The sequence below is a fragment of the Rhineura floridana genome, chromosome 4 (assembly GCF_030035675.1).
Source record: "Rhineura floridana isolate rRhiFlo1 chromosome 4, rRhiFlo1.hap2, whole genome shotgun sequence".
Lineage (NCBI taxonomy): Eukaryota > Metazoa > Chordata > Lepidosauria > Squamata > Rhineuridae > Rhineura > Rhineura floridana.
The window spans coordinates 144,363,369-144,387,332 of record NC_084483.1 but is presented as its reverse complement, the minus strand read 5'-3'; the positions used below and the strand labels follow the sequence as shown (position 1 = coordinate 144,387,332).

Genomic DNA, 23,964 nt, shown 5'->3' with positions numbered 1-23,964 from the left:
AGTCTTCTGGCTACTAAACGGGGGGGTGCTGTGGCCTTCCAGATGTTGCTGGACACCCAGCTTCATCCTCCTTGGCCATGCTGGCTAGGGCTGATAAGAGTTGGGAGTCTAAAAGCATCTGGGAGGCCATAGGTTCCCCATCCCTGGCCTAAAGCATAAGAACATAGAAAACTGCCTTATATGAATTTAAACCATAACTTCAGTATTTCTTCATTGACTGGTAGCGGCTCTCCAGGGTTTCAGACAGGAGTCTTTTTTCCAGCTGTAGCTAGAGACACTAGGGATTGAACCTGATACCTTTTGCATGTGCTCTATGACTAAGCAATGTTTGCTTTCCCACAGGGTTTCAGCCAATTTAGTTTAATTCATCTAAAGAAGAAACACAACTTGTCACTGTAACCTCTATTCTCTCTTCCTTGCAGAGTCCTAGGAAAAGACGGTAGTTGGTCACCACCACCCATGGAGATTAAGTTCATTTCTCCTTTTGGCACCCCAGTAGGTGGGACAAAAGGCAAAGAGAAGGAGTCTGTGGATAAAGCAGAAAAGGCTGTTCAAAAGACTGTTCGTAGGAACGAGAAGAGACTGTCTAGCTATCCAAAGCCAGTTGTTCGGAAGAAAATGCTATAATGGTTTTTTTATGTGTATTATACACCCATGTTTGTAAAGTCATCAGAATTGTGTGGAATATTAAGAAAAATCATCTAATTTGGAAGATAATTTATATAAATTATTGTAAATTTCAGAAAACTAAAGGTCTTCAATAAGTAACTCCATGTGGAGTGTGATTTCTTCAGTCAGTGCAGGTTTTCTATTTTATAAGACTTCATACATTTATATAATATGTAAATAATCTTATTTTAGGAATGTTAAATAAAATGTATACATAACAATGATTATTGTCCACTAGATTTTTGAGAGAGAGAATAACAGAGGTGTCCGCAGAGAAATCAAAGGGGATTTTAATGATGGCTTGTCACTGTTGGTGCTTCCCGAATGGGAAGCTAATCTTTTTTTAACAGTTTGATCTTGCAATGTTTTTAAAAATTAAAATTTGGCAGTTTTAGGATTTATAGAAAATGTTTTGACCTTTTGGGAATTGGTTATAGGGGTTATCCATTGCATACAGATTCCTTACTCTCCTGGTTGAACATGTACTTTATTGAAGTCGGAATGTAAACAATTGTACTGAAGCTGTGCAATATTTTTTTGTATTTGTCTTAACTTGAGAAAGCTGCTCTTCAGTTTATAAAACAAAGTCTCGCCTCGGATGTTTCATTGTTTTTTCAATTTGCTGCATCAGCAGGAGTTTCTAACATTAGAAATATTTATATGTTCCCAACTATTCACCATGGGACTCAACATTTTCAGGGATTTCACCACCTTAAATTTTACCCAAATTTAATATTTTGAGATGATGAATGTTTTATAGATGTTGTGGTTATTAGAGAAATGCTACCACAATTTTGATAAAATAAAGTCTGGAAATATGCATTCTTCTGTAGTATTTGACCCATTACTGCAGCACAGAGTAGGTAGAAGCAGGTTGAATCAGATTCATGGTCCAAATTGAAAGAAAAGCAAAATGTAGGCAAACATTTCAAGTGGAATTTAACAGGTTGCCTACTCAAATGGAATTTAACATAGGATGCCTAATATTCAGGTGTATCTTTTTGAAACAATACACACTGCTGGTAAATGTGACCTACTGGAGTTCTCCTTAGAGATAATTTATGAGGTAACATTCAGGTAATGAGTGAACACATAAATAATTAACATGGAAAGAACCAGCTGTATTAGGCTCTGCTAGAGCCATTTTTTCTTCTTCGAAGCAAGGTCCTGAAGGTTAACTTTATAGATGCACTGTATTTTTGTTTCTGAAATCCTTGGAAGAGTTAAAGCAACAAAAGCATGCCAAGTTCTGATAGTGTGAAAGTGGCAGTACGCGTAAGACCTTTCAGTCAGGTTAGTAACTTCCTTTGTTTTCTACTTAAGCCATCAAACCTAAGATGACAGTCTGGGGTGGGGAGAAGAGTCTGTGAACCATATTCCAGAAAGGAGGTGGAAGGTGAAGTGAGACTTTGGTTTAGTGAGGAGGAAACCCTTCCAGTAATGGTGCCATTTGTGCTCAGAGGGCAAAGCTGCTACCATGGAGAGAGTGAAAGTGAAGCCTGGAACAGCTGCCCTTGCTGCCAGTCTTTTATACACAGCAAAGTAAGCCTTGCCTGTAGCAAACCAAGCCTGGCTTGGATCATGGTTTGCCTTACTCTAGTTCAAATAGGTTTGTGAAATGCATGTTAGGTCTTGATAGGTCCTTAAGGTTTCCAAGTGGGTGTGAGTCCCCAACAAGCTAAGTGGCGGCAGTGGCAGTGCCACAGTCTGCAGTGGGCAGCTACAGGCTGCCTGCCATAATTACCCACAATGCCCAGATGGCATTCATATTGTGGACAATTTTTAAAGGGTGACTTAACCAGCTGGCAAGTCCAGAACATGTATTAGTGCTGGTGTCCTCTGCCAAGGTATTGGACCCCAGCAGCTGTCTGAGGATGCCAGGGGCCTGAGACCAAGACACCCTATGTACATGTAAAGGTGGCATTATAGGTAAGAATTCTACCTGATGTTGCTTTTCCAATCTTCCTGTTCCAGGAATGGTAGAACGTGCACTTGTAGGAACCTTTTTGGGTTTGGCCCTGAAACCTCTTGTCCCAGTCAGCTGATTTCCAAAGTTTTGTTGCAGTTAGGATCCTGAGCCTCTTCATCACTATCTCCCTGCTAGGAAAAAAGCCCATTTAATTCTTGCATGAGGCTGCTGTTAATTTATGGACAGGGCCAGGGGGGACATGTAATACGACTTTTTGGCCCACATTTAATGATTCCTTATGATCCTAGGCCCGAAAGATAGTTGTCCATTCTGGCAGGGTTTCTATAGGCAGTATTTAAATAATTGCACAAGCAGAAGTGCTTGCGCAATGGGACTTTCCTCCCCCTGTGTGTGCCCCACACCCTCCCCAAATCTGCTCGTGGGGGGGATTGGGGAAAAACCCTGAACAGATTTAGGGGGTGCATTGGAGACAGGAGGAGAACTTTCTGTTGTGCAAAGAGAAAACCTTGTGTTGACAGAACATTCAACTTAGAGGCAGGCAAGAGTATAAAGTGCTGCAGTTTTTCTCAGCCTGGAGATAGTGATAGGTGTCCTACAGGTGCAGGTTTTTTTATCAGTCATGCAGCTTTTAGTGGCAGAGAAGCCCTAGAGATGAAGGGGCAAAGATGGGCTCTCTAAACGTTTGTCTCCACTTATTGCCCTGGGTGAGATAAACATGCACATACAAATTTTGAGGCATCGGGGAAGAGAGGTGGAAAGAGACATCTCTGCTGCTGCTAAGGTAGTAATCCCTCAGCTGAGAATCCAAGAACCATCACAGGCTAAAGTGAGGAAACCAACAATTGCCAAAGTAGTGTAAACTGGGATGTTTTGGAGCCTCTTCATTTGTCTAGAGCAATTCATGTCTCCTAAAAGTTTGAAAAGAACTGTGACTCGCTCATGGGATATTTAAAGGTTAAATATGGACTCAAAAGCTGTATTCAGGTGTTCTGACTGAGGATTAAGAAGACATGTGAGGGGAGCAAAGTATACATGAGCACACTAGCTCTTGCCTAGACAGCCTGAATGGCCACTGCCAATCAGTGTAGACAGTACTGAGCTAGATGGACCATTGTCTGACTTGATACAAGGAAGCTTTTTATATTCCTACCCATCGCCCACCATCTGTTCAAGGGTGACTGCAGTGGGGAACTCTACAGTACAGTACAGTACATGCAGGCTCCCGCATGTTTTGACACCCTGGAACATTGATTCCAAAAGCTCTGAAGCCTCCATGAGTTTCCTCACTGCAGACAACTGCCCTTGAACACGGAGGTAACTGAGTGGAGCTTGCAGCTGAATATAGCTCGGAAGGATGTGTTAAATGTGTATGTAGATTCCCTCCCCACACTACCCTTTTAATGCACCTTCAACTACACTTTCATTTCTTAGCACTTACGACTGTTTCCTTTAGTTGTAATCTGTGTTAATAAAGGCTACAGGTTGAAATATTAAGATTAGTGTAGCTAACTTGTAAGTAAATATGTTTTGAGAATTGGAGTATAAATATGTGTTTTTGAAAGGTTTAACATGTGAAGCTGGTTTTGTTCCCTCAATCTTTGGTTTGTCGCAATATTTTTCTGGTGCTGTTACTGCAAAGATCTAAAAACCTGAGAGAATCTCAGTTTAAACTGGAGTTAGGAAAACATGTCAGGGATTAGTATTCCCTATTTTGAATTGATGGATATTGCAGACATCAAAAGATGGAACCTAGGGTATTTTTGAAAAGTACGACAAATGGCAAAGATGTGCACAGCTTGTTCTATTTTTTTTTATTAATCTTACCATGAAACACATCTTTCTGAAGTACGAATGTCTTGCACTTGCCCATTAATTTGTTACTGACGTTAGTTGCATTTTTAAGTGCATGCTTTTTCCTAATCTATAGGCATGCTATAGAATGATCTTATAGGCATTTTTAGTTACTTATAGGCTACTCTATTTTTAAGTAACTAAGTGGGCTCTAGCCTACCCAAATTTTATTCTCATAATGTGTTCAGCTGCAATCTAAACCCCCCTTTGTGCCAGCCTTGAGGGAAGTTTGAGTGGAGGCATGCTCTGCCCAGCACTGCTGGCATCCTGAATGACACCATGGTCACTCCTCTGGCACAGAGCTCCGCATTCCACCCACCGAACAAGAAGTACCCTGAAGCAGAGCATTGAAGGGGCAGGGGACAGGAGGGGCTGAGCTGGTCCCACGGTCATCACTTAATGGCATCAGGCCTGATCCATGCCCAATTGCTATGCTAGGTCCAGGCTGGCACAGCTATCTGCCTGTCTCCCCCCCCCCGGACTGGAGCAAGCAATAAGGATGCAGTGATGGCCTCATCACTGCCTGACTAGGATTTGGATTGTAGTCATAAACGTCATAAATTGTGCCGCCCTACAAGATCTGCCACTCAGGGCCTCCTCTCAGTCCCGTCAACTAAAGTGATTGGGTTGGTGAGGACTCGGGAGAGGGCCTTCTCTGTGGCGGCCCCCACGATTTGGAACTCCCAATAGATCTTCGACATGCCCCTTCCTTATATATATTTCGCCGAGGCCTGAAGACTTGGCTTTTCCATCAGGCCTTTATGAACTTGAGACTTCTAAGGTGAACTAGCTTCAGAATTGTATTACTGACAACTTTACTAAATATTGTAATTTTGCATTGTGCTGTACTGGTTATATTGTTTTTATTGTATCATATTTTACCATGTATTTTATCGTGCTTTATTGTACGCCGTCTAGAGTGGCCATTGGCCAGATAGGCGGCCTATAAATTAAAGTTTATTATTATTATTATTATTATTAGTGATAATCTCAAGGTGTTACAGAGCCTTCGTGTGTTTATATGTACAGTGATAGATATTCATATACTATTATTATTTATTATTTATTAAACTTACATACCGCCCGACTAGCAATAGCTCTCTGGGCGGTGAACAACAAAAAATACAATAAAATTACACAGTAATACTATAATGCATTACCTAGTAACACTTCCAAAGGACTCTGGCAGTGTATGGTGTTGGAATATACCATGTAGATGGAATTGTGCTGAGTAATATAATTCCATTTCTGCAGCTTTTATTTGCCTTTAGCTATATTTTTTCTTCAAATATTCATGAAAGACAAAATATAGTTTTGTTCTATCAAGACATGTCATAAAATCAGCTTTCTCAGAGTTTCACAATTACATGATATAGCTCAAGCAGGAAAGCATATGTTAGCAGCTTGCAATTTGTTTTTAAAAATGAGTGTTTTAATTTCAACAGAGAGAGAAAAATGCCGGCAGCAGGTGTGTGATTTCTATGAATTCCAGCACTACAAGCATATATGATCCCAAGAATCCAAGTCATGTAAAAACATTCACCTTTGACCTGGCATATTGGTCACACAGCGGATTTATAAAGGACCAAGATGGCAAGCTAATTTCAGCTGGACCAAACAGCAAATACTCGGGGCAGGTAAAATGTATGAAAGAAAGTGCTTTATTTTCTATTGCAATAATGCAGTGCTAAAAGCATAACTGTTCTACACTACGAAAAGTTCATAGGATAACAAAACAGATTATTAAAGTTCCCAGTAAAAAAAATCCTTTCCCTAGACTTTAATGTCTGCTCTTAATCATATTTTCAACTGACATTACAGTTCCATTACATTTCAGCTAAGATAGCATTAGAGCACCACCCATCATTGAACTTTTCAGGGTTTCTTATATGCGCAGTGCCGCAACCTGTCCTTACCTGCAGCACTCTGTGGTATATGAAGGGCTGCTGCCAGAAGAATTAAAATGCCTACCACCAAATTTATGCAATGGCACACTTTGTATATGCACATGGGCAACTATTCTGGCATTTAAGACTATTTTCTCACATTTCTGATTCTGCATGTTAAAGGAGCACTAGAGCAAGGAGTAAGATCCTATGAGAGTATGTTTGCCACCTCCGGCTCCTCTGGGAAGAAGGGTGAGAGATAAATGTAATGTGCCCTAGACAGTTTGTTTTGTTTGGTTGCTTATAACTTACTAAAACTTAGATTTTTTTTTAACTCATTATAGAAGGAAGTTTTTCGCGACCTTGGACAGGGAGTTATAGACAGTGCTTGGCAAGGTTACAATGCTACCCTCTTGGCTTATGGTCAGACTGGCTCAGGGAAGAGCTATTCAATGATTGGATATGGTGCAAACAGAGGCATCATCCCAGTGGCGTGTGAAGAGCTCTTTAAAACAATTAAAAAACAAGAGCAGAACAAGCAGTATCAGGTAATCTCAAGTTGTATGAAATTTTGTAATATCCAGCATTGGTGGGTGTTTTTTTTTTAATCTATATTTTGGCATTGATTGCATTTTTATCTAGAAAGAGTACCTTTGAGTTGCTTAAGGAAATTAGATTTATCACAGGCATTGTGTGAATAAAAATGCTTACAACTCATCCCTTTTTGCTACCAAATTCCATCTTGGAACATAAGGAGAGAGCCCAGATAAATATTTGACGTATAGCCCACCCACCTACCCTACATGGCTTGAGTCCTTTTTTTAACCTTTGAAACCACTACCTTACAATCCTTGGGATCGATGAAGGATGTCTCATGGCTATTTCATCTCAGCTCAAGCTCTGTCCTAGGAAGAAAGGGAAGAGAGCAGCATTCATGGCTGCTTTTCAACTCAAAGGGAGGATTTATAGCTTTTTAAAATCTGTTCTTTATGGATTTTGTAACAGAGGGTAATTTATTCACATAATGATACTTTGACAAATGAGTCACAATTTCTGTTATGGATGTATGTTTGCAATGACTAAAAATGGAAATGGACTGCCTTCAAGTTGATCCTGACTTATGGCAACCCTGTGAATAGGGTTTTCATGGTAAGTGGTATTCAGAGGGGGTTTACCATTGCCTCCTCTGAGGCTGAGAGGCAGTGACAGCCTCAAGGTCACCCAGTGAGCTTCATGGCTATGTGGGGATTCAAACCCTGATCTCCCAGGACGTAGTCCAACACTCTAACCACTACACCACACTGGCTCTTGCAATGACTAAAGGCATAAGCTACATCAGTTTGTATTTTTTGTTGTTTGGAGGTAATTGTATTTTTTATTTTTGGAAATCTGTTTAAAAAGCAACTTTTCAAGAAGGTGATTCCAACAACTAAATAAAATGCAGGCAGAAAAAGGAGAGCGGAGGGAGTTGAAAAAACACTATAGTGGAGGGGAGACTATGCCCTCTGGATCAGATTAACAGAGGGAACTTAATCCTGAATTTTTGCTAAATCAGGTTCTAAACTGTTATTAGTGGAAATGGTGACTTTTTGTATTTCCTGTTCAATCTGCAGGTTACATTTAGCATGCTGGAAATTTATAATGAACAGGTAATTGCCATAAATATAACAACTTCATTTCTTCTATATTTTCCAACATTCCCCTCCTCCAAGCTTTAAAAGGATGCTTTCTGGTATCCACTTACATATATTTGCTTGTCCCCATGTGGAAGTAGCACTGACACAGCTGAGGACTGAAACATTCTTCAGAAAGATGTTAACAATTCAAAAATAAGTTCAGTGCTTTATACCCAAGTCATGTGACACACCGCATCAATCTTGCATGCTCAGCATTTATTTTGCTTGGGACAGCAGTTCTCAGGGGGACAAAGCTGTATTAAATGTCTACGTTCAATATTAGAGAATACTGTAAACAGTAAGTACTGCCTGGACTTCACTGTCTCATATCTAGAGAATAAATCAGTCTCATAGCACTTTGGATGAGAGGGGACGAGTCATCTCCAAGCTAAATTACCAGATTCTCATTCTTCACATCTTGCTGCTTCCACAGGGCCTGTGTACATAACCCAAATATTATTTCCTTTCATCTGCAAGCCCATCCCCTGAGGCTGACATTAGACACATTGCAGGCTATCCATCTCTTTTTGCAAGCCCCACATGACTGAGAAATGGACTGTAGAGTAGATGCCAGGAGCCTCAGTCATGTGCATTTAAGTAAAAAAAAGGCTGAGTATATTTACATTTCTGTGAGTGTGATGGCTACTATTAGAAATATTGTTATTTAAAATCTTGCAAATTCTCTTTATAGCCTGGGAAGCATGGATGCCCTTTGAGAGAGCAAGGGAGAAATCACACGTGTGCAGCACATGCATGTTTGTTCCGATCACCTGTGACTCCTCAGGGGCATCTATATTTCTGGCCAACTTGTAAGTTTTACACAGAGTGGCGATTGTTTTATAAACAGTTAAATGGACCTGCATACTAGCTATGTGTGCCTAAGGTGGAAAGAGTTTTGCTCATAAAAGTTATTATTTGACATGTACCTATGACATTACTGCAAGTATTAAAATAATGATTTCAAGATATACTGTTCTTTTGCCAATTAATCTCAAACATATACAAGAATGGGCATTTTAAACCTTGCTCAGAATTCCCCTCCCCTTCCTTATTTTCCATTAAAAATTACTCTGAAAAAAACTTTGTCTGCAATCCAAGGTTATAGACTTGCTATCTAAAATCAAGAAGCGGGGTGGACTCAAGTTACGGGAAGATCAGCAGCAAGGCTTCTACGTGGATGGTTTGAAACTGGTGCCTTGTGACAGTTATGCACAAATTGAGAGGCTAATGGAACAAGGTACCAAAATAAGAACCACTGTTTCAACAAGCATGAATGCCACCAGCAGTCGGTCTCATATGGTCATCACCATCCAATTCAAACAGGTACAGTACCAAAATCTCAACTAATAGCCAAATGTATGTAAAGAAGTAGATTATAATGCATTGTGAGGTTTATGCTTTTTCCATGGATACAATGTAGGCCATCAAAGCAGTGGACTATTTTATTAGGTCATGTGTAGTGATCCTGTAGCATGAGTGGCACATCTGGACAGAACCTGAGCCCTGGTAGCCTATCTGAGCATGGGGTCAGGCCTGAACACCATCCTGCCCTTCACTTGGTGCAGTAGGCTATTTAGGCAAATGGTGCAGGGACTGGATCCATACTGCAGTGAAGGGAGTTGAACTATCTCCTTTTGTGTGGACTTGACTTATGTGGCACAACATTGCCATCGCTGGCCTTTACTGGCTTGGACGTTGAGCAACGACATTAAGTAGGTCCCTGCAACTGTTCACAAGGAAGACAAAAATGACTGGGAGGGAGGGGACGTCTAGGACTACAACGCAGTTTGCAATATTGCTGTCTTGTGCTAGGTGTGCAGCTTTGAGATTTGATATTGTACATTTTGATATGTGGTCTGCAACTTGTTTTTGTTTTGAACCAAAACCGTTTGTGTGCACCCACGTTTCACCACTTATGTTTGATTGGTTAGAGTCGTACCAACTTGTGAAGCATGTACTTGGATACTGTATGTCCACTAGGAAAGTCTCCTTCACAAATGCTAAAAGAGAGAATAAGAGCTCAAAGACTTGCACAAATAAAGTATCTGATGGCTTGTGCCCTTTCTCTCCCTTTCCCAATGCTATTATTTGCAGATTTTTCTAAGAGAGGACATCACCAAGCAATCCATTATAAATCTGGTGGACTTGGCTGGAAGTGAAAGACAAAAATCATCAGGATCAGAAGGAGACAGGCTGAGGGAAGGGACACGTGTAAATCTGAGTTTGACCACCTTAGGAAATGTTATCAGGTGCAACAGAGATTTAGTGAAGTGCCCATCCATATCTTATTAAACAGGAACTGTTGCTCATTTCTTTTAGATCCCTCAACCTACATTCATTTATAGATTGTAACAATCTTGGGGCTATTGGGAGTAAAGCACCAACACTTGCAACAAGTAAACTGAACCAGGGGAGGGGGGGAGTGATAGACAGAAAGGCAACCCACTCTTCCCTCGCTAATTCCTTCTTTAAACTCGCTTGTTTTTCTCAGGCTTTACTACTTCCCTTCTTTCTTTGTTAGTCAGATAGGGGACTGTGACTGCAAGCCTCATGGCTCTACAATGGCCACATGTATGCTTGCAAAAATAATTACTTTATTTCTCACTAGCAATAAACCTTAAATTTGTTTAAATTTTACCGGATTATTTCTGCACTCTGCTCAATATATACCAAATCCCAATAGGGGCTGAGTCCTGTGTTTTCACTTGTTAGTCTTTAAAGTACAATGTACATAAATGGTGCCAAATTAATTATAATAGTAAATATAACAAATCTGTGAAATCTTCAGTCTTAAAAATTAAAATCTCACCTCCTCCCGAGTAGTAGACCCTTACATAAGAAATAAGAGAATCTCAGTTCTAAAACTCAAGTTGTCATGTTTGTCCCAATAAAGGAGAAACACACATTTTCTGCTAACTTCTTTTGAGTTAATGTTTTTGTCAATAACTATGTTAATGTTAAGATTCTCCGTGGCGCAGAGTGGTAAGCAGCGGTAACGCAGCCGAAAGCTCTGCTCACGGCCGGAGTTTGATTCCAACGGAAGGAGGAAGTTGAATCTCCGGTAAAAGGGGTTGAGGTCCACTCAGCCTTCCATCCATCCATAGTTGGTAAAATGGGTACCCGGCATATGCTGGGGGGTAAAGAAAGGCCGGGGAAGGAACTGGCAATCCCACCCCATACATACGGTCTGCCTAATAAACGTCGCAAGACGTCACCCTAAGAGTCAGAAATGACTCGCACTATAAGTGCGGGGACACCTTTGCCTTATGCTAATGTTATTTGGGTTATTAAATACTGCCACTTTTTTAGGATTTCCTGAACATCATTCCTCATCACATCTAGTGAACTTAAATGGCTGCTTCTCAAATCAATAATTACAACAGAAACTCTTCAGCTTTGCCACATGTTCAGTGAATCATAGTACTGAGATATGTGACTTATTCTTTCAAAAAGCTCCACCTCTCTTGTTTGCCCTCTTTTCTACCTCTCAATTATTTTTCTTCTAGTGCCCTGGCTGAGGCTGCTATGGGAAAGAAAGTATTGCATGTCCCATACAGAGATTCAGTTCTTACAAAACTCTTGCAGTCTGCTTTGGGAGGAAACAGCAGAACTATTATGGTAAAGTTGTCAGGTGTCCCCCCTCCCACACCCCGAGGATGAAAATGCAGGGGAAATCATGGGCAACAATTCTCTGGGAGTGGAGGGCATTTGGCCAAGAAGCCTGCCAGCTGCCCATTCCAATAGTAGAGAATAAGTAACTGAAATGAAAACTTGCCCTTTAACATATTTACAGATTGCAGCTATTAGTCCAGCAGACATGTGTTATGAGGAGACGTTGTCAACTTTGCGATATGCTGAGAGGTATATTATTTTTACATCTTGTAAGAGAAGTGATTGGACTAGATTCCCAGGTGGAGCCAGGCATGAAACGGCTCTTAGTGGCAACTTATTTGTGTGCAGATGAACTGTTCTGTACAGCATCTGATCTACTGGTGGTGTCACTCAAAGAATACATAGTTGTAAATGCATAGACTCACTTCTGAATTAGAGGTTCTGTGATTTTTATGTACTTAATTAAAGCAGATTATTCTCTCTACCAAGCCAAATTAACTTTAAAAATACTAAACAATTAAGGAGTTTAAATGGGGTTGACTGTCTTTTTGCTTCTGTTGCCAGTCCTTTATTACAGCCCTGGAAAAGAGTGGTGAGGAGGAAAGTCAGTTTATGAGAGTCTAAGGTGTGATTTTTCTCACTATCTGGAGAAAGAGAGCTGTGCCTGGCTGCTTATGATCATATGAGAGGCCTTATAACGCACAACAAATAATAATGTTGACAATTAAACATGGTTATGGTTTTGCGTAAACAAAATTGCCACTGAAAATTGGTTTGTATGCTTCATTGGATTATTCTCTTTGCCTTTACAAGACAGTACAATAACTCCCCCCCCCCATGTTTTTCATCTGAAAGAACTAAAAAGATAAAGAACAAAGCAGTGATAAATGCAGGTCCAACTGCGAGATTGATAAATGAGCTGAAGGCAGAAAACTGTAATCTGTTATCCAGATTGTCAGGCCTTGGAAATGCTGGTAAAACAGTAGCCGACGAAACAAGTACGTATTATGAAGAAAGAAGTTCGCATTTACTATATTAGAAGACCTCATATTCTCATTTTGACATATTTTCTTCTGTGTTCATTCTCTGAGAGGCTCTGCAAGATGGCAAGGCTTGGGTTCTGAGGGGCCTATCTCAGGCAAATGGCACTCTTTGCAATCTCCCCCACCCCTCCAATGGCAGCCCTGGAGACAACATACCGTCTATTCCAGGAAGTCTCCTAGCCCTCAGGAGCAGATTTCGGGGAGGTGGGGGAGAGGGCTGCAGTGGGAAGGAGGAGTTGGGAAATCTGTATTTACAAGCAGTCCTTTGAATCGAAGCCATTTTTTAACGGAATGAGATTACTGGGGATATAGTAGAATACACTGAACAGGAATAAGAACAGAAAGAAAGAAATCACTTGCATGCAAGGGTGAAATAATTTCCTTGGAAGAGATCAACCTTGTGTCCTTATGTATCTGCATAATTATTGTGCATACATGTGTGATCAGGCCCAGCATCAGCACCTGGCATACTGAGGCATTTGCTGGGGCCCATGCACACTGGCAGGGTCCACCAGGACTGACACTTTACCTGTCGCCCTGTGGCAGTGCTCCTGCAGACACCAGCTTCCCCCCCCCACCTCCACACATGCTCACTCATGGGCTTCTCCACCAGCAGTGCTCTAATGGTTACAGCACTACTGCTGCCAAATACTTGTAAGTAGGAGTAAGTGGCTTTCCCACCTCTCCCTGTAGGGCTTGCTCATGAGTGAGCTTACCTAGTGGCAGCTCCTGGACCATTAGTGCTGTCACTGCCCCAGATTGAACCCACTTGTGAGCAACCTCACAAGACGAAGGAGACACATACTGCTGCAGCTGGGGGGAGGACCCATGTGGTGGTAGCACTGGGGGGGTTAGGGGTGGGTGAGAAATTCAATTCGGATCATATTTCAAGCTGAGTCTATCAAATTCGCACTTTCCAAATCAATGAGGACCAAACTATGATCATCTATCAAAATCTGCACTTATTTGACTTTTGCAATGCAATTCGCTAAGCAAACATTTTTTTACAAAAATGCATATGTTAGGGGGAAGTGTGCATAAAATGAATATATGAGTGAAAAATGCATTATATGATGAAAAAGTGCTTGCAAAAATGTGTACATGACTGCAAAAAAGTGTTCATTGGGAGAAATTCACACTAAAATGCTGGAGCATTTTTATGAGTTTGTTTTAAATTGTAAATTCCTGCAGAAATGTGAAGAACTGAATTTAAGATTGGGAAAATGAGAAAGTAGGAGAGCCAAAATGGACAGATCTTTCCATCCGGGGGGGGGGGGGCTGATGGCAGCCTGGTCAGGTACCCTAAAAGCTGAGTACCACATATGCAGACCTTGCATGTGTGAAAAAATACATAGAATATAAAAAAACTACGCTATCTGAAGGACCCTGTCTTCCCATATGAGCCTGTCTGAGCTCTGGGATAAGAACATAAGAACATAAGAAGAGCCTGCTGGATCAGGCCAGTGGCCCATCTAGTCCAGCATCCTGTTCTCACAGTGGCCAACCAGGTGCCTGGGGGAAGCCCGCAAGCAGGACCCGAGTGCAAGAACACTCTCCCCTCCTGAGGCTTCCGGCAACTGGTTTTCAGAAGCATGCTGCCTCTGACTAGGGTGGCAGAGCACAGCCATCACGGCTAGTAGCCATTGACAGCCCTGTCCTCCATGAATTTGTCTAATCTTCTATTAAAGCCGTCCAAGCTGGTGGCCATTACTGCATCTTGTGGGAGCAAATTCCATAGTTTAACTATGCGCTGAGTAAAGAAGTACTTCCTTTTGTCTGTCCTGAATCTTCCAACATTCAGCTTCTTTGAATGTCCACGAGTTCTAGTGTTATGAGAGAGGGAGAAGAACTTTTCTCTATCCACTTTCTCAATGCCATGCATAATTTTATACACTTCTATCATGTCTCCTCTGACCCGCCTTTTCTCTAAACTAAAAAGCCCCAAATGCTGCAACCTTTCCTCGTAAGGGAGTCGCTCCATCCCCTTGATCATTCTGGTTGCCTGGGAGGCCTGTCTCTCGGTCCCGCCAACCTCATAGGCACATCTGGTAGGAACACAGGAGAGGGTCTTCTGAGTGGCTGCCTCTAGGTTCTTCCTAAGGAGGTTAGACTGGCTCCCTCCTTGCTGTCCTCCTGTCGGCAGGTGAAAACCTTTCTATTCTGACAGGCTTTTGGGAACTGGCTGCAAGGGTTTCAATAGTGTGCTGTTTTATTGATTTTTTTTAATCTATATGTTTTTAATGGTTTTAGTTCTGTAGACAGTTCAGTTACATTTTAATAACTCTATCTGTAAGTTTTCACTTATATGTTTTTATCTGTATTTGTTTTAATTTTGGTAAGCCGCCTTGAGTCCCAGTTCTGGGGAAAAGGTGGGATATAAATGAATAAATAACAACAACAATAATGACAATAACAATAACAATGTATATCAGGAAAGGCATAACCTTTCACCTATTTTTGACCCATCAGATCCCATGTTCAGAGTCTATATAATTATCTTATCGTTCTACCCTCTAATGCTGGTGCATGTAATACAGGGCCAGTATTGTGACCATGATTAAGATATACATCCGCACCAATGTCAGTTATATATAAACATAGCCATGTTCCTTGTTTAGCTCAAAGGACTGAATCCTAAGTTGAATGAGGTTAAAATGCTCAAGGTTTAACCACAGTTAACAGACCAGCCCTACGCAGGAGCCCTAGAAAGGGTTTTTACCCCAAGCTTCCCCATCCTGGTGTTCTTCAGACATTTTGGACTACAACTTGCACCAGCCCTAGCCAGCAGCTGTTCTGGATGGAGCTATTGGAAGTTGTGGTCCAAAACAACTGGTGGGGTATCAAGATGGGGAAGGGTTTTCTACAGGTTGAGAACACTGAACCCCACAGGATCATTGCTTCTGTGCTTCACTCTCAAGGGAGAGGTTGGTCAGGGTGATCCCTTCTGCAGGCAGGGCAGACCTTGGAATACTCTATCAAATACTGCCCTGACTTTATAACTAGGCAGCATCTGTAATACAATGCCTATCTTGTAGCATAGAGAATGTGAACCAAAATTAATTTAAAGGATGTCTAATGTGCCTACGTTCTAATAAGGATAGTAAAACAGATCCTTTCAAATTTTGCACCAGTTTTTCTTGCAGGATAGAAGCACATGAACATATGGTTCAAGTGCCTATCTAGAAATATTTCACTAGTACTTAAGAACTGTTTGTTCAGTCACTGAATATGTAAGAATCACAAATTTCTGAGTATTTTAAGCCTGCTATTTCACAACGGCTTAAAGAAGATACCATGATAATTTGGAGGGGGGGGAAGTGTGAAGACTGTTTAAAAATTAGATTTTTATGTTGTTTTTGCATTGAATCCCTAGTTAGGGGTTTGGGTGTTTTTACTCGTTCCAGAAGAGCTTCGCTATTTGTTAGCTGAAAATGAGCTGCGGATTCAAGCCATTCAAGCTACCTGGGAATATCGGCTAGAAGAAGCCCGGAAAGAATGGGAGCAGCAATATACTGCAGTAACTCAGGTTGAAACTTCTGGGTGCTGAATGCCCATTTCCATTATTCCCCAGCTTGAGAGCTTCCCAGTTATTTTTAATTAGCCACTGTTGGAGCAAAATGCTGGACTAAATTACCATTTGATATAGTTCAGCAACGCAGTTCTTATGTTCTTAAAGCTTTTAAAACAATATAGATCTATTTAACATGAGTATATAACATGCACTTGGAGTCTTGTGCAAGCAGGCTTCCTTATTAATTTTAATGGAGAGGGCAGCCCAGAACACAGGAAGGAATGCTTGCTCAGAACTTCCTTCTTTATTGAAATGAATGAGAAGAGTTCTTGGTGGTGGGGATGGCTCGATGATGCACCTTGGACCTTTCCACCTGCAACAGCTTATTGGATTGTGATGAGTAATGACTGATTCTGATAAGAGTCAACTATATATTTCTCATAGCAACCTCCATAGTAGCAAATGTACAGCCCTGGGAATGTGTCACATTTCCTTAGATATAAAATGTTGCCCTGTGTGTGCTCAAACTATGTGATATCTGTGCTACAGAACTGTAGTTTTGAAGGTAGATGTGAGGACTGAGTGCAGCAAACTTTAAAATGCACACATAGATGTATGGGAAAAACCAATTGTTGAAAAATTGTATTTATGTTGCTAATAGATGCAAAAACATGTTTTTAGTAATGGGACAGTATGATCAGTTATCAGGAGCTCTAAATATAGGAACAAGCCGTCCAGGCAAATACTACCAACCTTAAGAAACATAATAGGAACACAATGGGGAAAACCCCAGAGACTCTTGCATTATAACATGACACAGGTAGCCATACAGATGCTAAGTCCAAAATGGATTCATACCTATTTTCACATTTAATTGTCTCTGAGCATTGTTATTAAAGTAGCTGAATTTATTATCAGATGAATGATTGCTAGCATTGTTAATAATGGTGGGTGCGTGATAAACTAATCTCTGGAAAGAAGCAAGCATGTATTATTTGGAAGCAATGTGTTACATATATTGTTGGATGTCATTGATGAGGAGAACAGGCTGAAATAAGGTTTCACGAATTCTTCCACAGGAGAGATGGATGATGGAAACGTTTCCTTATTTTGTGAATATCAACGAAGATCCTCAGCTTTCAGGGGTTCTCAAATATTTCATTCAAGATGGTATTATTTTGTTTAACTGCTGGATGTTTCTTGCTCAAGTAGGCATTCCTTTTTGTAAGGCACCATCAGTGTAAGCAATTCCCTTCTGTATAATATAAACAAAACAAAGAAGTCCCTTTCTAAGGATCTTATCATCTAAATTTTTTCAGGTGGGGAGACAAGATGGGAGAAAAGTGCAGGGGTGTAGTGGTCCAGGGGCTCAGGGGGTCTAAGACCCCTTTTTTTTTGAGAGCAGAGTCCCAGCAGGATCCCATGTCTCCAGAGTTCTTTCTTGGTGATTGGATCCAATCAGAATAAAAAAAGGGCAACTCAGCCACTGAAAAAACACTTCTCAGCACCTAACAGACTCCCCTTTGATGCTGATTGGCTCCTAGGCATGTCTGTTGTTGTGGGAGAAGGTGCACAGAGGAAGAACTGAGGACTGTGGAGATGACAATGGAGAGAAAGCAAGCAAGGGAAAGTGGAAAAGGAGGTGGTGAGAGAAGTTGGGCTATAGTGATCTGTGTGCATGTGTGCCTGCCTGCCTACTGCACAGCCTTCAGTTTGTTTGTTAACAAGGTCTTATTCTCAAAGGAAAGGGGGGAGGGGAAGATGTCTGGTTTTGTTCCAGCCCAAAGCCAGTAGTAGTGGGGGGAAAGAGAGAAAAATATGTTTGGGGTGAAGAAAGTTGCGTGTGTGATAGGGTTTCAGCATTTAATTATGTTCTGTTTATGTGTGTTGTGCATGGTAAGGTGACATGTAAATGAATATGCTTTAAGAATGTGGGGGGGGAATGCAGCCAACACCAGAGATTAGAATTAGAACTTTCCATGCTTAAGTTTCCTCCTAAAACTCATAAGCTTTGCCCAAGTGGTTACTCTAAACCTTAGTACGGAAGAGAAATTCAGCAAAGGAAGTTTCTTACCTTACAGCATCTTAGCACATTTGCCCATGTATGTGCACAGAAAATAGTAGATCTAGCTGAAAGACACATAGAGATCTGCATCGATCATTGCAATGCATCACTAAGGGAAAGTACTCTATTAAAGTAAGAGACTGAAAGCTCATCTTATTGTACAATTTTAGAAGGTTGTATAATCTTAGAAGGAGGTGTGGTGTGACTATGTTGGGACCCTGCACTTTTGAATTTGCTGCTATATTACTGGAAAAGGGTAAAAGAAAAGGGCAGCTTATTTATTGTAAACTACCCAGAGAACTTTATATTAAGGAGTGGTATACAAATGCTAAAAATAACATGAGATGGATATATACAATTTCAGTTACACATACTTTTAATGGTATATTCTAACAAAATTTATCATTTTGATATACAGTAGATCCACATGTAAAGGAAATTAGTCACATTAAAGTTCAATTTAAATTAATGGGATATACGTTGGACTCACTAACATGTCCTAATCATTTCAATGGGACTTAGGCACAACTGACTTTCTCTGGGGCCATCTGGATTTGGGTCATTGTGTGCACTTACAGTTTTTGGAGATGTTAGTATATTTTCCATTTCAGCAGAACTGCTCCAAAAAGAATGCTGTTCAGCCTTTCCTGAGTCCAAAAGGTCTTTTGTAAAGCAGCAAAGGTTGTTTATTTTATTTACTGTTTATCTGTTAAATTTGTAGTCTATCTTTCAGCCAAATGGCTCCCAAGGCAGCCAATAGCAATAAAACAAATACAATGAAATATAATAATATACAATAAAATGTACATCATTTAACCAGTCTCTTCTACTCAGAATTTGCAGCAAAAAATTCCAGACACTCTTATGAGATATGAAAATGGCCTAAGAAAGGGTTAAATATTTTCATGTCAAATAGCATGTTTTGTAAAGTAGGAACTTACAATTATATCACCCAAACCAGCTTAACACTAGCCACCCAGGTTGTTCTTGTCTTTAGCATTTCATAGAGAATCATGTTTATAATCCCTGTAAAAAATAAGATAACTGCAGTCTTCTAAGGCAAACAAATTTATGTAGGAAACATTTTATTTCAGGTTCTTCTGATGTTGGTCAATCGTCCTCAAATGCAATAACTCTCAGAGGTTTAGGGTATGTAGACGAGCTTCTCCTTTTCTATCCTTCATTCCACAGGAAATTGCACAGGCAATGAGATAGCTTCATTTGGTTTATTTCCATATAATTATTCACGTGGGAGACAGAAGAAAACACAATAAAAAATTCTGCCAGATGATGCTCACTAAAATTACTAAGGGTTGTATTTAACTAAGTACTACTTGGAGTAGACCCGCTGAAATTAATAAGCCTAGTTAGTCAGTGCATTAACTTTAATGGGTCTACTCTGAGTAGGACTAGCATTGAATACCACTGTAAGACTCGCTGTCACTAAGACTCATTCTATATTGCAACATACTCCAGGCAAGCCTTTTCTATGGGTTTAATTTTGTCCTGCTTTCCCTTAATTTGTCTTGGGTTATTTGGTTCTTTCAACAAGCACCAAAGCACTGGGGCATCAATCCTGTTTTCATGCTTGAGAAGTGGAAATGCAAAGCAAACTTGGATCCAGTCTCAAACATGCAAGAGACCACCTTTCCTCTGTTTATCATAACAGATTACTTTGCATATCCTTCACACATATTTAATGCCTATCTTTGCATTCTTAGTCAATAGTAACAAACAATGTTAGGTCCCTCTAACCCGGTGTACAGTCCATCTGGTAGGAGCTCCCCAAGGCTTTAGGCAGAGCTTTTTTTGAGCCCTAAGATCTTTTATTTGGGACATGAGGGACTCGGCCTACAAACCTACTGAAAGTATGGGCTCTGCCCCTGCGCTTTGGACCCCTTTCATCAGTTTCTTCTTCTTCAGTCTTATTCCAAATGATGCCTTATTAATGCCTTGCTTAGCATTACTTCTCATTCCCTTGCTAGAAATAAAAAGCATTATATTTTCCCTCTAGGTGGTGCAATGGAAAAATGTTTTCTTGCGGTTTTGAATTGCTTGCTTACTGTCTTTCAGCATTTTGGATAAGCATGCGACATTCACAAATTCTGATGGTAAAGTGACTGTAACACCTCGGGATAAATGTAAAGTCATTGTGAACGGTGTGCCCATTGTTGTGAAAACTAAACTGCAGCATCTGGTAAGTTCTTTGTTAACAGTTTCTCCGTGCTCCCATGCATGGTATGCATTTCACAGCTTTATGCCATTAACAGTACTCTAGTGAAATGTTAAGCTTTAAAACTGTAATCTGCATCCAGGGAATTTTCTAGATCAGCTGCTCCACAGCCAAATCCAACAGTATGTGTTCACTACCACTTTGGATGCTAGTGTATGAAAAGCAAATCAGGGTTTGACTTTGCCAGCTGGGAATCCAGTGAGAGGAACTGAGAATGTGACGACACCTTCATCTAGAAATCTCTGTATTTTAAGAAAGACCTCAAACTTGAGCAGATCAGAATACTTGTAACCACCAAGCTGAATGTGGCTATCTCTCACGCTATGTATTTATGGCTTGCCAGGAGTTTGACAGACTTCTATTTTTGTATCATTTATTCCTTTAATTTATATCCTCCCCTTCCTCCCAGAAGGAGCCCAGGGTGGCAAACAAAACACTAAAAGCACTTTAAAATTTCTTTTAAAAAGACTTTAAAACATATTAAAAGACATGTTTAATGACATATTTTAAAAAACAACTTAAAAAACATCTTAAAAAGCAATTCCAGCACAGTCACAGACTGAGATAAGGGCTCTACTTAAAAGGCTTATTGAAAGAGAAAGGTGTTCAACAGGCGCCAAAAAGATAACAGATATGGTTGCCTGTCGAATAGTAAAGGGGAAGGAATTTCAAAGTGTCAGTGCCACAACACTAAAGGTCTGCTTTCTATATTGCGCAGAACGGATCTCCTGGTAAGATTGTATTTGCAGAAGGCCTTCACCTGCAGATCGTAGTGATCAACTGGGTATATAAGGGGTAAGATGATCTTTCAGATATCCTGGTCCCAAGTTGCGTAGGGCTTTGTACACCAAAACTAGAGCCTTGAACTTGGCCTGATAGCTAATGGGAAATTCTTTCAGTAGTGGGGTAACATGTTGGTGATACCCTACCCCAGTGAGCAGTCGCGGCGACATATTTTGCACCATTCCCATCTAGGTAACAAAATCAGGAGGCTTATCAAACCTCTGGTAGACATTGTAATGGGATGTTGTTTGGTGGTTATATTTTGTTCAACTTGTTAGAAGTTATGTAGGCCTGATTTAGCAGAAGACTTAATATGCTTTTAAAAGATTGGACTAGGAGAATGATTGTTTCAGATATTGTGCAAGTATCAAAGAAAACCCTATTTCAAAGGACTACTGAAGTAAGATCTAGTAGAAACAGGATTTGGGGCATGTGGGTTGCTCTTGAATATGCAGCACTTGACAAAGGTATTTTCTACTTTGGACTTTGGGCTAAGAATTAATTCTCAATGTTCATATGGTCTTGAATGTGTTTGTGTGATTACGACTTACGGCAACCCTATGAATCAGCGACCTCCAATAGCATCTGTCATGAACCACCCTGTTCAGATCTTGTAAGTTCAGGTCTGTGGATTCCTTTATAGAATCAATCCATCTCTTGTTTGGCCTTCCCCCTTTTCTACTCCCTTCTGTTTTTCACAGCATGATTGTCTTTTCTAGTAAATCATGTCCTCTCATTATGTGTCCAAAGTGTGATAGCCTCAGTTTCATCATTTTAACTTCTAGTGATAGTTCTGGTTTAATTTGTTCTAACACCCAACTATTTGTCTTTTTTGCAGTCCATGGTATGTGCAAAACTCTTCTCCAACACCACATTTCAGAGATCAGGAATACCATGATCTGAATGATCCTGACTTTGTGTACAGTGACACATCTCTGCATTTGAGGATCTTTTCTAGTTCTCTCTCAATTCTCTAGCTGCCCTCCCCAGTCCTAGCCTTCTTCTGATTTCTTGACTATTGTCTCCATTTTGGTTAATGACTGCGCCAAGGTGTTGATAATCCTTGACAAGTTCAATGTCCTCATTGTCAACTTTAAAGTTACATAAATCTTCTGTTGTCATTACTTTAGTCTTCTTGATGTTCAGCTGTAGTCCTGCTTTTGTGCTTTCCTCTTTAACTTTCATCAGCATTCGTTTCAGATCATTACTGGTGATGATGACGGTCTTGAACAGTGTATTTTAAAAGATTTGCAGCCCAAACCTGTTCCCGTTTTGATGCTATGGCACATAATTTCGTTGAGGATATACTGCTTACCATTTATAAAGTGCCTAGTGTACAAAATGTTTAAGAACATAGGAAGCTGCCTTTTACTGAGTCAGAGCATTGGCTTGTCTTGCTCAGTATTGTGTACACTGGCAGTGGCTTTTCAGGCTTTCAGGCAGAGAACATCCAACACTCTACCTGGAGATGCTGGAGATTGTAACTGGGACAGCCTGAACAGAAACATGCAAAGCAGATACTCTACCACTGAGCTGTGTCCCTTCCTCTGAGAGAGGTTTCACATACAATATCCCAGTAGTCCTTCCAATAGCCATATAAGTTAAATCACTGTTGTTCTCTCTGTATTGCAGATGGAGGGCTAAAGGACAGAAAGTGAGAGACTTGCTTAAAGCCACCTAATTAGGGCATGTACACGCTGCGTGATAATGGGCATTCAGTGCTTGATGCAAGTGCCTTTTTGGGGTGCTGTACACACAAGGTCATCCCCATGTTGCCCCTGTTCCACACTATATGTCAATCTAAAGTGCATTCTGCTGGAACGGTCATAACCCATTTTGTGCTCTAAATGCAGTTAAGCCCTTGCTACATACATGTGTATGCAGAGTGCACTTTCTCAGGGCAGACCTACTGACACTGCAAGGCTGTGCCACTCCCCCTCACAAGGTTTAACTCGTCTATAAATGAAAGAGGTAAAATAGGAAGCAGTAATTTACCCACCTCTGTATACCAATACATATCCCTGTATATCAGTACAGCAACACACCAGTTTCAAAAGAGAGGGGCTAGAAAGACTGAAAAATAAAGAAGGTCTACAGAAACACTAAATGAGGGAAGGGGAGTTTGAAAACACACCCACTTGAGTGTACAAACAACATGGATAGTAACTGTAGCTTTTTATGATGTTAGATATGAAGGTGTGTACAACTGCAATGTGCTATGTCCAAAAGCGCACTGTGAAAAAATGACTCTGTGCATTTCAAGGGCTATAAGTGAATACAGCCTTAGTTTGTAGCTAAGGAGAACTGAACTGAAGACTTCTTGGTTCACAGCTCAGTTTCTTAGCTGTTACACTAATTCTTGCTGTAAAGACCAGGTTTCTGGTGACGGCTTTCACAGTCTGAAAATATAACCAAATGTAACTCTTGACAATAGATTGTGCAATAGAAATGCTTTCTGCAAGCATTTTGTACTTAATTCCTCAGGACCGTATTATTTTGGGGTCAAACAGTGCATATCTTTACATTGGGCCACCTACAGATCGCACCAATGAGGACCTGAGGAGATACGATTATGATTTCATTCAGTCAGAACTAGCAGCAGCAGAAGGCTTCAGTGTAGATAAACTTGGTAAGCACTATAATATGTTGGCTTTATGCTGCTTTTAAAGATTTGCTGTTCTTAACTAATTTTTTATGTTATTTTA

General features: G+C 40.5%; 2 protein-coding genes across 7 annotated transcripts in view; both read left to right on the top strand.

Annotated features, from left to right (window-relative positions):
- The window catches only part of AHCTF1 (AT-hook containing transcription factor 1), an 81,549-nt gene extending 80,281 nt beyond the window's left edge, over positions 1-1,268 (top strand). For 5 of the 6 annotated variants that reach the window (XM_061624651.1, XM_061624652.1, XM_061624656.1 and 2 more), the window contains one exon: positions 423-1,268. In XM_061624651.1, coding sequence (XP_061480635.1) covers positions 423-627 — 205 coding nt within the window. In that variant the 3' untranslated portion in view covers positions 628-1,268. The remainder of the gene's footprint in view (positions 1-422) is intronic. The other variant, XM_061624655.1, reaches the window with a different exon arrangement.
- Positions 1,269-1,908: 640 nt separating this feature from the next.
- LOC133383624 (kinesin-like protein KIF28) overlaps positions 1,909-23,964 on the top strand; it is a 40,086-nt gene continuing 18,030 nt past the window's right edge. Inside the window, exons 1-14 of the mRNA XM_061624649.1 lie at positions 1,909-1,962; positions 5,896-6,087; positions 6,681-6,884; positions 7,950-7,985; positions 9,111-9,335; positions 10,107-10,261; positions 11,519-11,630; positions 11,806-11,873; positions 12,480-12,622; positions 16,072-16,193; positions 17,258-17,348; positions 19,338-19,392; positions 20,317-20,440; positions 23,744-23,888. Of these exons, the coding sequence (XP_061480633.1) occupies positions 1,909-1,962; positions 5,896-6,087; positions 6,681-6,884; positions 7,950-7,985; positions 9,111-9,335; positions 10,107-10,261; positions 11,519-11,630; positions 11,806-11,873; positions 12,480-12,622; positions 16,072-16,193; positions 17,258-17,348; positions 19,338-19,392; positions 20,317-20,440; positions 23,744-23,888 (1,726 nt within the window). The remainder of the gene's footprint in view (positions 1,963-5,895; positions 6,088-6,680; positions 6,885-7,949; positions 7,986-9,110; positions 9,336-10,106; positions 10,262-11,518; positions 11,631-11,805; positions 11,874-12,479; positions 12,623-16,071; positions 16,194-17,257; positions 17,349-19,337; positions 19,393-20,316; positions 20,441-23,743; positions 23,889-23,964) is intronic.